Source organism: Coregonus clupeaformis, chromosome 30 (genome assembly GCF_020615455.1).
Source record: "Coregonus clupeaformis isolate EN_2021a chromosome 30, ASM2061545v1, whole genome shotgun sequence".
Classification (NCBI taxonomy): Eukaryota; Metazoa; Chordata; class Actinopteri; order Salmoniformes; family Salmonidae; genus Coregonus; species Coregonus clupeaformis.
The window spans coordinates 22,950,870-22,964,791 of NC_059221.1; the positions used below are offsets into that span (position 1 = coordinate 22,950,870).

A 13,922-nucleotide genomic window follows, 5' to 3' on the forward strand; every position below is an offset into this window, starting at 1 on the left:
AATGTTGTGGCAACACACTGCTTCGGCACCAAAGTGTGTTATCAAAAGTATGTTTTGCTTGGCTGATATCATGACAGGAGGACATTGGCTTGTGCCGGAGGCCCTAAATTTACCAATGACTAACATACTGCACTTGAGGCTGCTCTATTATCAGCTAATGACATGGTTAAGGTTGACATTTAAATTTTAGTCATTTAGCAGACACTCTGATCCAGAGGGACCTACAGGAGCAGTCGGGTTAAGTGCCTTGTTCAAGGGCACATTAACAGATTTTTCACCTAGTCGGCTTGGGGATTCGAACCAGAAACTCTTGACCTCTAGGCCAGTGGTTCCCAAACTGTTGGTCGAGACCCACTTGTGGCTCGCGGCAGGGGTCCAGGTGGGTTGTGGGATAACAACAATATAAATACAGTACCAGTCAAAGGTTTGGACACACCTACTCATTCAAGGATTTTCATTTATTTTTACTATTAATTTAGTGCATTAAGTTATCAAATTCATGTCTTTCATCAGGTTGTCAAGTGTAACACAAGCTCTACAGTACACCCCGCCTTATGCATTAAATAAAGTACATATGATTTTAGAAACAAGGATCTGAACATAATTACTGAGGCCATGTTTCTCAACCACTCTCTTTGGATCCCTTTTGATCACCAAGAACTGAACCTGTATAAAGTGTGCCACAACAAATCATGTCTTCACTGCAAATAGTTGTGACATTATGACGTCATGCAACTGTTGCGAGGAAACCCATCAGTTCCCAGCAACTATCGTAGCAAGCTGATGAAAGTAAGAGACATTAACGCGTAAGAAGGAATCAACCATCAAAGCTTCACAATCCAACCAATTCCAGAATCAGTCCTGTCTAGACTGATTAGAATCCTGAAGATTGTGTTGTCTGTACAGGGAAATGAAAGACAGTCAGGCTTGGAGTGCCTACTGATTTTAATGACCTGGGAGCTTGTCTCTAATATGCTGATTGGATTTGCTATTGATTGTGTTTTCAACTTGTGTAATGGCCCAGTTTTGGTGATTGCTATTGTACTGCAGTGCAGATTGTACTTGGAGACGTGGAGTAATGGGAACATTTAATCATGTCTAACAGAACAAGAGGATCCTACCCTTTACATTGCATTTACCTAACATTTACCCTAGCTCATACTACAGTAGCCTACATCTCTGCAGATGCATAAGGCTGTTGGAGAAGGGTTATAACTTTACATTCAAGCACAAATAAATGTTAAGAACCGTAATGAAACCAATCTATTTAGTTGGCATTGCACTTGCAAAACACATTCCGCATTCCTCTAGTTACACTTAAGTGCAATATAGTGATGATTCTTCTATTCTGCTTAATTGATAATATTTGAATAATCAAAGTTCCTGGCAGAGTTTGGAACTTGCCACAGGAAGTATGTACAGTATACCCCTGCAACCTGGGCGTACATTTTGGACTCCATGTTTCTCACCCCTGCATGCAAAATAACCATAGTATTTTAAATAGATGGAATGGCACATCAACCAAAACATGTTCAGAATACTACAACTAGCGATTGCATCTGTGAGGTCATAAACAGAATGTGTGTGAGAGTAGGCTATGGTAAACAAGGAAATCCTTTTCTTACTTGTGCACTTTTTGATGCCGGATCCTTTCTTCAGAGCGTGTCGACTGAGTTTGCACTGGAAGTTGTTTTCCCAGAACTCTGCGAACCAAATATTCCTTCTGTTGTTGTCCAAAGTTCTGCTGATGAAGTACCGATCAAACCCTAGAGAGATCAATGAGAGGCACATTTGGATTTGAACTACTGCAGCAATGACTTTATCAACATATTTTTTCAACACTATCTCCGCATAGTACTTTCATCTCACTGGTGTTCTTATCCTGCTGTTGTTTACAGTGTGTCAGTGTTTGATATGGAAATATCTAGCTATATTAGACGTGCATTGTCATAGACAACAGAAAATAGATTTAAATGTCATCCTCACTTGACCAGTACTGCCTACCGTTGTGTGGCATTTATGACAATGAGGAATAAAGGACATTATATAGTGTGTATAACATCAATACCTCGGATGGACTGTCGTTTGGGTAGGATCGTGACAGCCCCTTCTGCCATCTCTTCCTGGTTCAGGATGGGGGAGATCTTAGACCCCCAGCTGTCTGACCCCACCCATATAAAATGTCCTGTCTGGTTAGCCTTCTTAGCTGCTTGAAGAAGCCGCCTGTAAGAGGGGAAAAGAGAGAATACAATACAATTCATGCCACTTATATACAAAAGGGCCTTGATGATTAGTTGAAAACCGTGTGTTGGTACTGGACATGAACAAAAGCCTACCTGCACATCCCGTGGGTCCCTAGGACCAGCACAACACACTAAAGAAGAACACAGTTGGAACACTGCCACCCTCCCTGCCTAAGACAGAGGGCACCCTGTGGAGTGTGCATGGTGCAGGCTAGTGAACACCCATCCCAGGCTGCCAGTGCTGCCACATTACTCCAAAGTTGGTCCCTCCCTGGTAATAGAGCTAATTAAGAAGCAACCATGATGAGCCAGCCGGCGTTCCCTGCTGTTCCACCAGGCTCTGTATTAAATCACTCATTTTGCTGCCACCAGGACCACAGTACTCAAATCAAATTGTATTTGTCACCTGCGCCGAATACAACAGGTGCAGACTTTACTGTGAAATGCTTACTTACGAGCCCTTTCCCAACAATGCAGAGATAAAAAGTAAGATACATTTGCTGAAAATTCAAAAGGAAATAGCAACACAATATAATAACAATAACGAGACTATATACAAGGAGTACAGGTACCGTGTCAATGTGCAGGGGTACGAGGTAGTTGAGGTATTTGAGTTAATATGAACATGTAGGTAGAGGTAAAAGTGACTAGGCAATCAGGATATATTAGACGTAGTACTGGAAACACAGTCACTACAACAGCCAGGTACAATAACAACACAGTGTCTCCTGAGTCACTCTGCTACCCCTATTCCTCACCACTCAATCCAAAGAATGAAGAGACTGAGAATAATGCATGTTTGAGTTATAATGACCTTTCTCCTACCTCTCACTGAATAAACATGGTTTATTCTGAGTCCCAGCTTTCCCATGTGGCTTTACAGGAGACAATAATGTCCATAACAAAACCTACAGTATACTATGCAAATGTTGTCATATGCTCCTTTTTTGCCTCACTTGAGAATTGTTATTTGTATGGGTCCATGGCAACTTGTTCCATCCTTCAAAATAAGATAGAACATCTTCCTGGATGTAAGGAGAAGGGAAGGAGACTGTTTTGTCAACTGTCAATTGCAACCCCCCCTTAAGGTCGTTCACAGGACAATCTAGTTTATCACATAAACACCAGGTGTTCTCATCATGAAATCACTCAATTACATAGACTGAAGGTCTATGTTTAGGACAAAATGCAGGATAGCACTAACATCATTCTCCTGTGGATGAGGCAACTCTTGCTCAAGCAGTTTTCTATAGTTTTTGTTTTTTTATTAAGTGGCTGCCAACTGACATTGACTGGGTTCAAGGGTAGAGCAGACATACTGAGCTTAAATCCCCCTGGCTTTGTATAATTACTGTATATCCACACTATTACCCATTATCAAGCTTGGATTAAGTCAATGAGCACTGGGACCTCTGCCCCGGTCATCCACCATCTACGGCTTCCTCAAATCACTGCCTATATCCTTTAAGAAGAATATATACCTGACTAATGTCAACTGCTCCTCTACATGGTAATTCTAGGTTAATGCTATTTATAACAACTCTTTTCTACACATTTGTACTGTTGAGCAAAAGCAATAGGACAGGGTAAAAAAAGTGCAAAATTATTTAATGGTAACTTTGGTTATTGTAATAAATTGCCTTTGGATACTTCTCACATTGGTTTATACTGTATGTGTTACTTGACTCAGCAACCCGATTTTTCTTTTAAGCCTATTACCTCATAGAACCTCAAAATCCCTGCATTTGGTGTATTGCCTCTGAGGGCAGATGGATATTATACAATATGCATTCTACTCACCAAGCTATTGGAATAAGTTAGCATTATTTATTATATATGTGAGTACAAATTACATGTTAAAGTCATTGCTATATTCTTGAATAGAAAAAGTTCACAGTATAGTTCAAATATAAATCAAATTGGCAATAAATTGTGTAGGGCTCCCTCTCTCTCTCTCTCTCTCTCTCTCTCTCTCTCTCTCTCTCTCTCTCTCTCTTTCTCATGCACCTCTCAACAAAAGTCCTGTGTTCATATTTACATACCATAAGCCACTGCAGTGTTGTTTTGTGAAATGTTTTGGATCCTATGTGTGTATCCAATGACAGACAGATGGCAAATGTTGCACTATATCAATATGGAGGACAAACCCATACATTGTGCTATATATGTACTGTATATTCTATGCTTGTGTTAGTACTAGGTAATTTTAGAATGTGCTGCAAAACATAATGGCTAGCTGCATTACTTGCACCCACGCACATCACCACCTGCCACCCCATGCCAACTGATCAAGATGCTCCTCAGTCCTATTAAAGGTTTATAACACTGCAGGGGAACAGAGGAAATTAAACAAGATGCAGAAGATTGGAAATTGCTATAATCTAGAAATATATACCACAGATGAGAAGAACATATTATCAGAATGCTACATATAGTTAGATTGTATATATTTAATGTAAACTGGCACACATCCATTACACTATGGACACCTAATGAAAACAAAGCTGTTATAGCTTACAGTAAATAACTAATTGAATGTTATCTGAGGAGGACAATATACACATTTACAGCCATTTACACCACAGTGTATACCCAATGGGCCGACATTATGAATGTGTCATTAAACAGAAACTCAGATGGATTGAGTAACTTTGTTGGCATCATTTAGTTAGTTAGTTTCATATTTTTTTCATTCCTGTAACAGTCAACTGAACTTACTTAATGTCATCTTCGTTGGCAAAGAGAATGACAACCCGGGCATTGGGGTTCTCCGACAGTCTACGGATGACCTTGTCAAACTCTCCAAGCTTAGGTTCTCGTGGTATCTTCAATGACTGAGAGATGCACACACCTCCTGCAACCAAGACAGAGGAAAAACATTTTAGGACTATTATATTGTTAGGAATTGAAAACTGGTCAAGGTGTGGAGAAATGCTGGATGCAATAGATAAACTAAGAGTTTTATTAAACAAAAATGTGCACAGGGAGACCAAAACGAGACTTCTGCAAGGTCCGTAATAAACTGTCACCCTCCAGAGGGAAGGGCGGACCTAAATGCTCTTCCTTATCTGTTCGTTGTTTCATCCCTCCGTGCCTAGTTCCAAAACACTAAATCAAGGCTGAAACCTGGGGGTTGAATAGACTATACATTTGACACCCATGGCCAATTTTATGGCTCAGGAGACCAGATACCAATTACTAAGTATTGCTTTATGGTAACCTCTGAACTTAGAGTGGGTACCTAGAGACCAAATTCCAATAGGGAATAATCATCAAAATATGGTTCTTAACAATAGACAGAGGAAAATAGACATGAACAAAAGCTGAACTGCTGATCTGTCTTGGGGCTCCATCCAAACAGTTTAAAATCTGTACCTGGGGACTTAAATAAACATTTATCTTTCTAAGGGTGTGCCATCTTTGATGTACAGTGCCTTGTAAAAGTATTCATCCCCCTTGGCGTTTTTCCTATTTTGTTGCATTACAACCTGTAATTTAAATTGATTTTTATTTGGATTTCATGTAATGGACATACACAAAATAGTCCAAATTGGTGAAGTGAAATGAAAAAGATTACTTGTTTCAAAACATTCTAAAAAAACAAATAACAGAAAACTGGTGCGTGCATATGTATTCACCCCCTTTGCTATGAAGCCCCTAAATAAGATCTGGTGCAACCAATTACCTTCAGAAGTCACATAATTAGTTAAATAAAAACCACCTGTGTGCAATCTAAGTGTCACATGATCTGTCACATGATCTCAGTATATATACACCTGTTCTGAAAGGCCCCAGAATCTGCAACACCACTAAGCAAGGGGAACGACCAAGCAAGCGGCACCATGAAGACGAAGGAGCTCTCCAAACAGGTCAGGGACAAAGTTGTGGAGAAGTACAGATCAGGGTTGGGTTATAAAAAAATATCAGAAACTTTGAACATCCCACGGAGCACCATTAAATCCATTATTAAAACATTTATAAAATATGGCACCACAACAAACCTGCCAAGAGAGGGCCGCCCACCAAAACTCACTGACCAGGCAAGGAGGGCATTAATCAGAGAGGCAACAAAGAGACCAAAGATAACCCTGAAGGAGCTGCAAAGCTCCACAGCGGAGATTGGAGTATCTGTTCATAGGACCACTTTAAGCCGTACACTCCACAGAGCTGGGCTTTACGGAAGAGTGGCCAGAAAAAAGCCATTACTTAAAGAAAAAAATAAGCAAAGACGTTTTGTGTTCGCCAAAAGGCATGTGGGAGACTCCCCAAACATATGGAAGAAGGTACTCTGGTCAGATGAGACTAAAATTGAGCTTTTTGGCCATCAAGGAAAATGCTATGTCTGGCGCAAACCCAACACCTCTCATCACCCCGAGAACACCATCCCCATAGTGAATCATGGTGGTGGCAGCATCATGCTGTGGGGATGTTTTTCATTGGCAGGGACTGGGAAACTGGTCAGAATTGAAGGAATGATGGATGGCGCTAAATACAGGGAGATTCTTGAGGGAAACCTGTTTCAGTCTTCCAGAGATTTGAGACTGGGACGGAGGTTCACCTTCCAGCAGGACAATGACCCTAAGCATACTGCTAAAGCAACACTTGAGTGGTTTAAGGGGACACATTTAAATGTATTGGAATGGCCTAGTCAAAGCCCAGACCTCAGTCCAACTGAGAATCTGTGGTATGACTTAAAGATTGTTGTACACCAGCGGAACCCATCCAACTTGAAGAGCTGGAGCAGTTTTGCCTTGAAGACTCCCAGTGGCTAGATGTGCCAAGCTTATAGAGACATACCCCAAGAGACGTGCAGCTGTAATTGCTGCAAAAGGTGGCTCTACAAAGTATTGGCTTTGGGGGGGGTGAATAGTTATGCACGCTCAAGTTTTCTGTTTTTTTTGTCTTATTTCTTGTTTGTTTCACAATAAAAATATTTTGCATCTTCAAAGTGGTAGGCATGTTGTGTAAATCAAATGATACAAACCCCAAATGATACAAACCCCCCAAATATCCATTTTAATTCCAGGTAGTAAGGCAACAAAATAGGAAAAATGCCAAGGAGGGTGAATACTTTCGCAAGCCACTGTAGTTTGGAGTATTGGTATGGAACACCTGTCGGGCATCAGCATCCGAAATAACTACATTGGTAAAACCATTACAGGGCATCTGCATTTAGATACAGTAAACCTCTATCTAAATTCAGGTTCTCCCCAAGCTAGTCTGGCATATCATTCTTAGAATCACCCTCTTTCTTATTTCTCTGTATCAACTGAAAGTAGGCCAAAGCAAAGGAGAGTATTTTTTTCGCTCTCTACTAAACCAACAACACTAATCCTATTCATGTCTTCAGGACATTTTATGGATGTCTGGATGCAAGATTAAAATAGTGCAGGTGTAATATTTCACAGCAGGAGGAATGCAAGATATTAAACAATATTTTCATGCACCACAAGGGGCAGATCTAAGACACAAAAACCCATCAATTTAGTTTATAGGGCTGCCAATGAGACTGGAGAAATTGTGTAGCAATTCTGAGCGAACCTATACTCATAATTAAACGGTGAGCACTGAATACATTTGTGAACAGCTGCAATTTTGTATAATTTTTTTAGCTTTATTTTACCAGGCTTGTCAATTAAGAACACATTCTCTCCATGTATTATTGTTTAACTTTAGCATTGTTAGGCTTTTGATTAGTTATGAAATACATATGCCTTGCTTACTGGGAAAGCATAATTTAATTGATCTGCAGCTTCAACTTTCTACTTTCTGACACAATAAGCATTATTAATGTTGTGTACTGAATACATCCAAATGTATCAAGCCTTAAGGAATTCCACTGACTCATACAACAATTAAGTGGGCCTTCAGAAACATTTTAAAAAATGGACTGTTGTCGCAAATAAATGAATAGTGATGAATAGTTACGTAATAGCCCACCCATTCAACACACATGTTATGGAAACCAGTGCTATTTCATCTAAATACAATCAGTCAAACCCATGTAACCTAATTCCATACTGACCATTCCTAATCTGCCGTGTTAGACTCTGACACATGTAACCGGTGTGAAATGGCTAGCTAGTTAGCTGTGTGTGCTAGTAGCGTTTCAATCAGTGACATTACTCGCTCTGAGACCTTGAAGCAGTTGTTTCCCTTGCTCTGCAAGAGCCTCAGCTTTTGTGGAGCGATAGATAACTAAGCTTTGTGGGTGACTGTTGTTGATGTGTTCAGAGGGTCCCTGGTTCCAGCCCAGGTTGGGGTGAGGAGATGGACTCAAACAATACTGTTACACACACACAATACACTTACAAGTTCCCAAAGAGAGCAACAAACTAAACCTTCCCCTGCCTTGAGGCATTGGTATCGAGCAGCAGAAAGGAAGTGAGAGAGCTCCAGCATACGTCCATTGGATACCAAACAAGCCAAGGCTTTCTAATTCCCAGAGAAACATTTCAGGAGAATTGTTTTGTCGTCCTGCCAAAATGCCACAGCGTCTATGTGCATGCTAATGAACTCGCCTCTCCTGACTCATACATAGCCGGCCCGCTGTATGATCAATGCAGGAATAATACCCTCTGGTTCAGTGAATGGCTGCCAGGGCCTCACGATGGATCAGAAAACAAAGCGGCTTCCCAGCTCTGATACTAATAGGTTGGAAAAGTGGAAGTAAGAAAAAACGAAGTAGCAAAGAACATTAGAGGGACAACCATGGCCGTGATGACAGGCTAGCTCATAGGTGCAAAGGGCCACTTCCAGTTGATGGCATGCATCAGTCCTCAGTCAATGGAGTGCACCAACACACAGATGTTCTTGTACTCCCACATTCTGTATAGTACAAGTAATTGTAGTTTCTTCTTCTTAGATTTTGCTGTATTGATAAACCACTGGGTTTTTCTCACTATTTGCTTCCCTGCTGAGTGTTCTAATGCTGCTGGTCATGCATGTGACAACAAATAAGCCTAGATGAAGCAGCTGGCACTGGCAGTACTCTGCCCATGCAGTCACTGGGCTGGATAATTTAATTTTTCTTCTCTGGAAAAATAGAGACTTATTCCTACTCATATTGTGGTTCATGTCTGTTTCTTGCATGGCCAGCCATCGTCATATTGACAGATCCATGATTCTCCAGCTTCCACAATTCTTTCGCTCTTTCCTCCACACTCCACATTAGATTGAAAGCCATTTGTGGGTTTACATCTATAGTATACTCTTACTTGAGACAGTAAATTAGGGAGCGCTTTATAGACCAACTACAATCCTACAAACCACCATTCAGGGCCCCACTCTATGCAGTCTCCCATCCCACTTTCTTGTTGTCCGTCTCTAATCCTACTCTATTCCACCCTGTAAACTTTTCCCATCTAATTAAACCCAGTCTAAACTAATTATCCTGATAGGTTTGTCTATCCAGCTAGCTGTCTCATTCTATATAGGGTACGTAGCCAGTAGACTCATTGGAAATGTTACTTCAGCAAGATCTAGAGGAATGCTATAGCACCTCTCCTTGTCATTGCCGGAGACTGTATCCATCTTAAGTACGTCTTTGCCTCACTGGTGTCTCAGTCCCAGGGTCCCTAACCATATGCTCTGTGGAGGAGATAGAGAGTTATCCCTTCTCCCCATTCCGTTTTCACTTCACTGCTACTGTTCTATGGCCTCTGGAGACGGGGGGGAGGGAGATAGAGAGATAGAAAGTGAAAGCTCCTAGCCTCCTGCAGTCGAGGCCCACTATAAAGATCTAATAGATCTGCAGGAAAATAACTTTTAGTCCTTCATGCAACTCTTTATGGATTCTACCAACAAAACGGTTGATGATCTGTTTAAGGATTTAATGGAATTTAAACACAGTTTGGAATTTACGTGGTCGGAGGTGGAGAAGCTAAAAGCCTCGAATGTCACCAGCCAGGCCGCATTCAAAACCATGTCTGAGGATTTCGCAATTTTCCAAACAACACTTGACAAGCGCTCTTCCAAAGGAGACTACCTTGAAAACCAATTGAGGCGCAATAACATTTTAATCGATGGAATTGAGGACGTAAAGACTGAAACTTGGCATGTCAAGGCCAAGAAACTCCTGGCAGATCAACACAAACTGGACCCTAAACTCATCGAGATGGAGAGGGCGCATAGGAATGGCCCTTTCTTCCCCGATGGACGGCCCAGATCTATAGTGGTGAAACTGCTCAGGTTCAAAGACAAGGAGGAGATTCTCAGGAGAGCCAAGTGACTGTAGGGAACCAAAATATTAATCAATGAGACTTCTCCGAAAAAGGTACGCCTCAAAACAAAGGAACTGCTGCCACGACTAATTGAAGAACCAAAGAAAGGCAACATTGCATACCTGAAGTATGATAAGGTGGTCGTTCACCCCCCTCTCTTGCCTATTGCAAGTGACTCCGCTATAGTCAACTGATTTGACACACGCACACACACATACACATACACACATATTTATTCTACTTTGTTCATGTGTTTCATCTAACCTCATGACCAAAAACACACCGCTCTAAATGTCATAACCCTCTGAAGTCTTCAGTGGTGTTATGTGGACTGTGTCAATGTGCATTCCATAATAAGTGCACCCCTATTGATAAAACTAAGACAAATGTATGGTTGTATTAGACATGTGAGTCATGCAGTTTTGTGTTTCTGTTCCACTCTCTGGATGATTCCGACTGTGTATCTCTCTTAGTTGGGCACGATATCAACCCTGATATTAATAAAGCTAACGATAAATATAATGATTGTGTTGATCCAGATTCAAATTTCCTGAAATTTACCAGAGATGAGTCTATCACTTGTGATTACTATAATGTTAAGCAACGTGTATAGCAGTTTATCTAATTCCAAGACAAGCTTATTTTCTACCTTTCATTTGAACGTTCATAGTCTTCCTAAAAATCATAACCACCTTGTTCATTATCTGTCTTCTCTCAATTTTCCATTGTTGCCCTTTCAGAAACATGGTTGACTGAAGAGACAGCCATGCTTTATGACGTCTCCTTATAATGCTGTTCGCCACTGTAAAACATCAAGAATGGGAGGAAGAGTGTCATAAACATTTTCAATTCTTTGTAAGTGAGGACCTCACACTTACATCTGATAACATTAATGTTGGGATGGGATGCATCTATCAGCCACCCAATTCTGACATTGCTAGTCTCATTGATATCCTTGCATCAACCTTGGATCTGATTATTAATGAAGCTAAAATGTGTTTTCTATTGGGTGATTACAACATAAACTTATTTAAAAGTGAGAACCACTCACTGACATCTGACTTTTTGAATAGTTCATCTGCCACCCTTATTGATAATAATTTTACAAATGATTTGAATAATGTGGCTAATACAGCTATACTTTATACTGATATTTCTGACCACATTCCAATTTTCCACTTCTCTTTGGCAGCTGGAAATAAACAGATTGAATGATTAGTAGCATTAAATGTAGAATATTTAACTAAAGTAATTGTGAGTGCTTTAAGATATTGATTGAGGATATTTCATGTGACATTTTTTATAATCAGGCCGATGTGGAGTCTGCTTACCAGACTTTTCTCACATCTTTCAATTCTGTATTTCACCACTGCTTTCCCTTCGTTAAATGACGTAAAAGAGCAGCAGAAGGGTTCTGGAAACCTTGGTTTACAACCGGTTAATAAAAACAAGTTCTATAAAAAGTTTCTCACAAATTCTCTCCCCTGAATTCTGCAAATTGCAAAATATATCCCCCCAACAATATTTTCCTAACAAATTCCAAGAATCCTTAAATAATATAAAGTCAACTTGGAAAATCATCAATCAACTGTTGAATAAGAAAAAGTCATCTACAACTATTCCAACTCAATTTATTATTGGAAATAAGACCTATAGTGATCCTGATGTTATTTCATGTGAATTTAATACTTTTTTGCCTGTGGGTTCCTCTCTGTCAAATAAAATAGAGAAAACTGATGGAAATCCATTGGATTATATTCAGGGACATTTCCCTTCTCTGCTTCTGTTTGATCCTCCTGATGTACTGTAATGGAGGTGATGGAGGTAATTGGTAACTTAAAGATATCAGCAGCAGGTCATGATGAGACTGGTGCCTCTTTGGTGAAATCAGTGTCTTCCTCGATTACTGAGCCTCTAATGTACTGTATATCTTCACCAAATCTATGCAAACTGGTATTGTTCCTAAATATTAGAAAATTGCGAAGGTTATCCCCCTCTATAAATCTGGGCATCCAATATCTTTTACAAATTATTGCCCAATATCTGTACTACCATGTTTTTCTAAAATCCTAGACAAATTGGTGTATAAGAGAATGTTGAAACATTTAAATCAACACTGTATTCTACAATGCATTTGGGAAAGTATTCAGACCCCTTCCCTTTTTCCACATTTTGTTAAAATGGATTAAATAAAATCCTCGTCAATCAGGTTGAAAAACAGGTTTTTAGAAATGATAGCAAATTTATCAAAAATAAAAAACAGAAAAAACTTATTTACATAAGTATTCAGACCCTTTGCTATGAGACTCGAAATTGAGCTCAGGTGCATCCTGTTTCCACTGATCATCCTTGAGATGTTTCTACAACTTGATTGGAGTCCACCTGTGGCATATTCAATTAATTGAACATGATTTGGAAAGGCACACCCCTGTCTATATAAGGTCCCGCATTTGACAGTACATGTCAGAGCAAAAACCAAGTCATGAGGTCGAAGGAATTATCCGTAGAGCTCCGAGACAGGATTGTGTCAAAGCACAGATCTGGGGAAGTGTACCAAAAAAATGTCTGCAGCATTGAAGGTCCCCAAGAACACAGTGGCCTCCATCATTCTTAAATGGAAGAAGTTTGGAACCACCAAGACTCTTCCTAGAGCTGGCCGCCATGCCAAACTGAGCAATCGGGGTAGAAGGGCCTTGGTCAGGGAGGTGACCAAGAACCCGATGGTCACCCTGACAGAGCTCCAGAGGTCCTCTGTGGAGATGGGAGAACCTTCCAGAAGGACAACCATTTATTCAGCACTCCACCAATCAGGCCTTTATGGTAGAGTGGCCAGATGGAAGCCACTCGTCAGTAAAAGGCACATGACAGCCCGCTTGGAGTTTGCCAAAACTAAAGGACTCTCCGACCATGAGAAACAAGATTCTCTGGTCTGATGAAACCAAGAGTGTCACGTCTGTGTCACGTCTGGAGCAAACCTGGCACCATACCTACGGTGAAGCATGGTGGTGGCAGCATCAAGCTCCCCATCCAATCTGACAGAGCTTGAGAGGATCTGCAGAGAATAATGGGAGAAACTCCCCAAATACAGGTATGCCAAGCTTGTAGCGTCATACCCAAGAAGACTCGAGGCTGTAATCCCTGCTAAAGGTGTTTCAACAAAGTACTGAGTAAAGGATCTGAATACCCACAGTGAGGGAAAAAAGTATTTGATCCCCTGCTGATTTTGTACGTTTGCCCACTGACAAAGAAATTATCAGTCTATAATTTTAATGGTAGGTTTATTTGAACAGTGAGAGACAGAATAACAACAACAAAATCCAGAAAAACGCATGTCAAAAATTGTATAAATTGATTTGCATTTTAATGAGGGAAATAAGTATTTGACCCCTCTGCAAAACATGATTTAGTACTTGGTGGCAAAACCCTTGTTGGCAATCACAGAGGTCAGACGTTTCTT

The 13,922-nt window shown here is 40.5% G+C and overlaps 1 protein-coding gene across 1 annotated transcript in view; it reads right to left on the minus strand.

Annotated features, from left to right (window-relative positions):
- LOC121545621 (metabotropic glutamate receptor 4-like) overlaps positions 1 to 13,922 on the minus strand; it is a 238,827-nt gene that overhangs the window by 69,825 nt on the left and 155,080 nt on the right. The window contains exons 3-5 of the mRNA XM_041856300.2: positions 4,962 to 5,097; positions 2,069 to 2,223; positions 1,626 to 1,766 (exon numbers count right to left, since the gene is read on the minus strand). Coding sequence (XP_041712234.1) covers positions 1,626 to 1,766; positions 2,069 to 2,223; positions 4,962 to 5,097 — 432 coding nt within the window. The remainder of the gene's footprint in view (positions 1 to 1,625; positions 1,767 to 2,068; positions 2,224 to 4,961; positions 5,098 to 13,922) is intronic.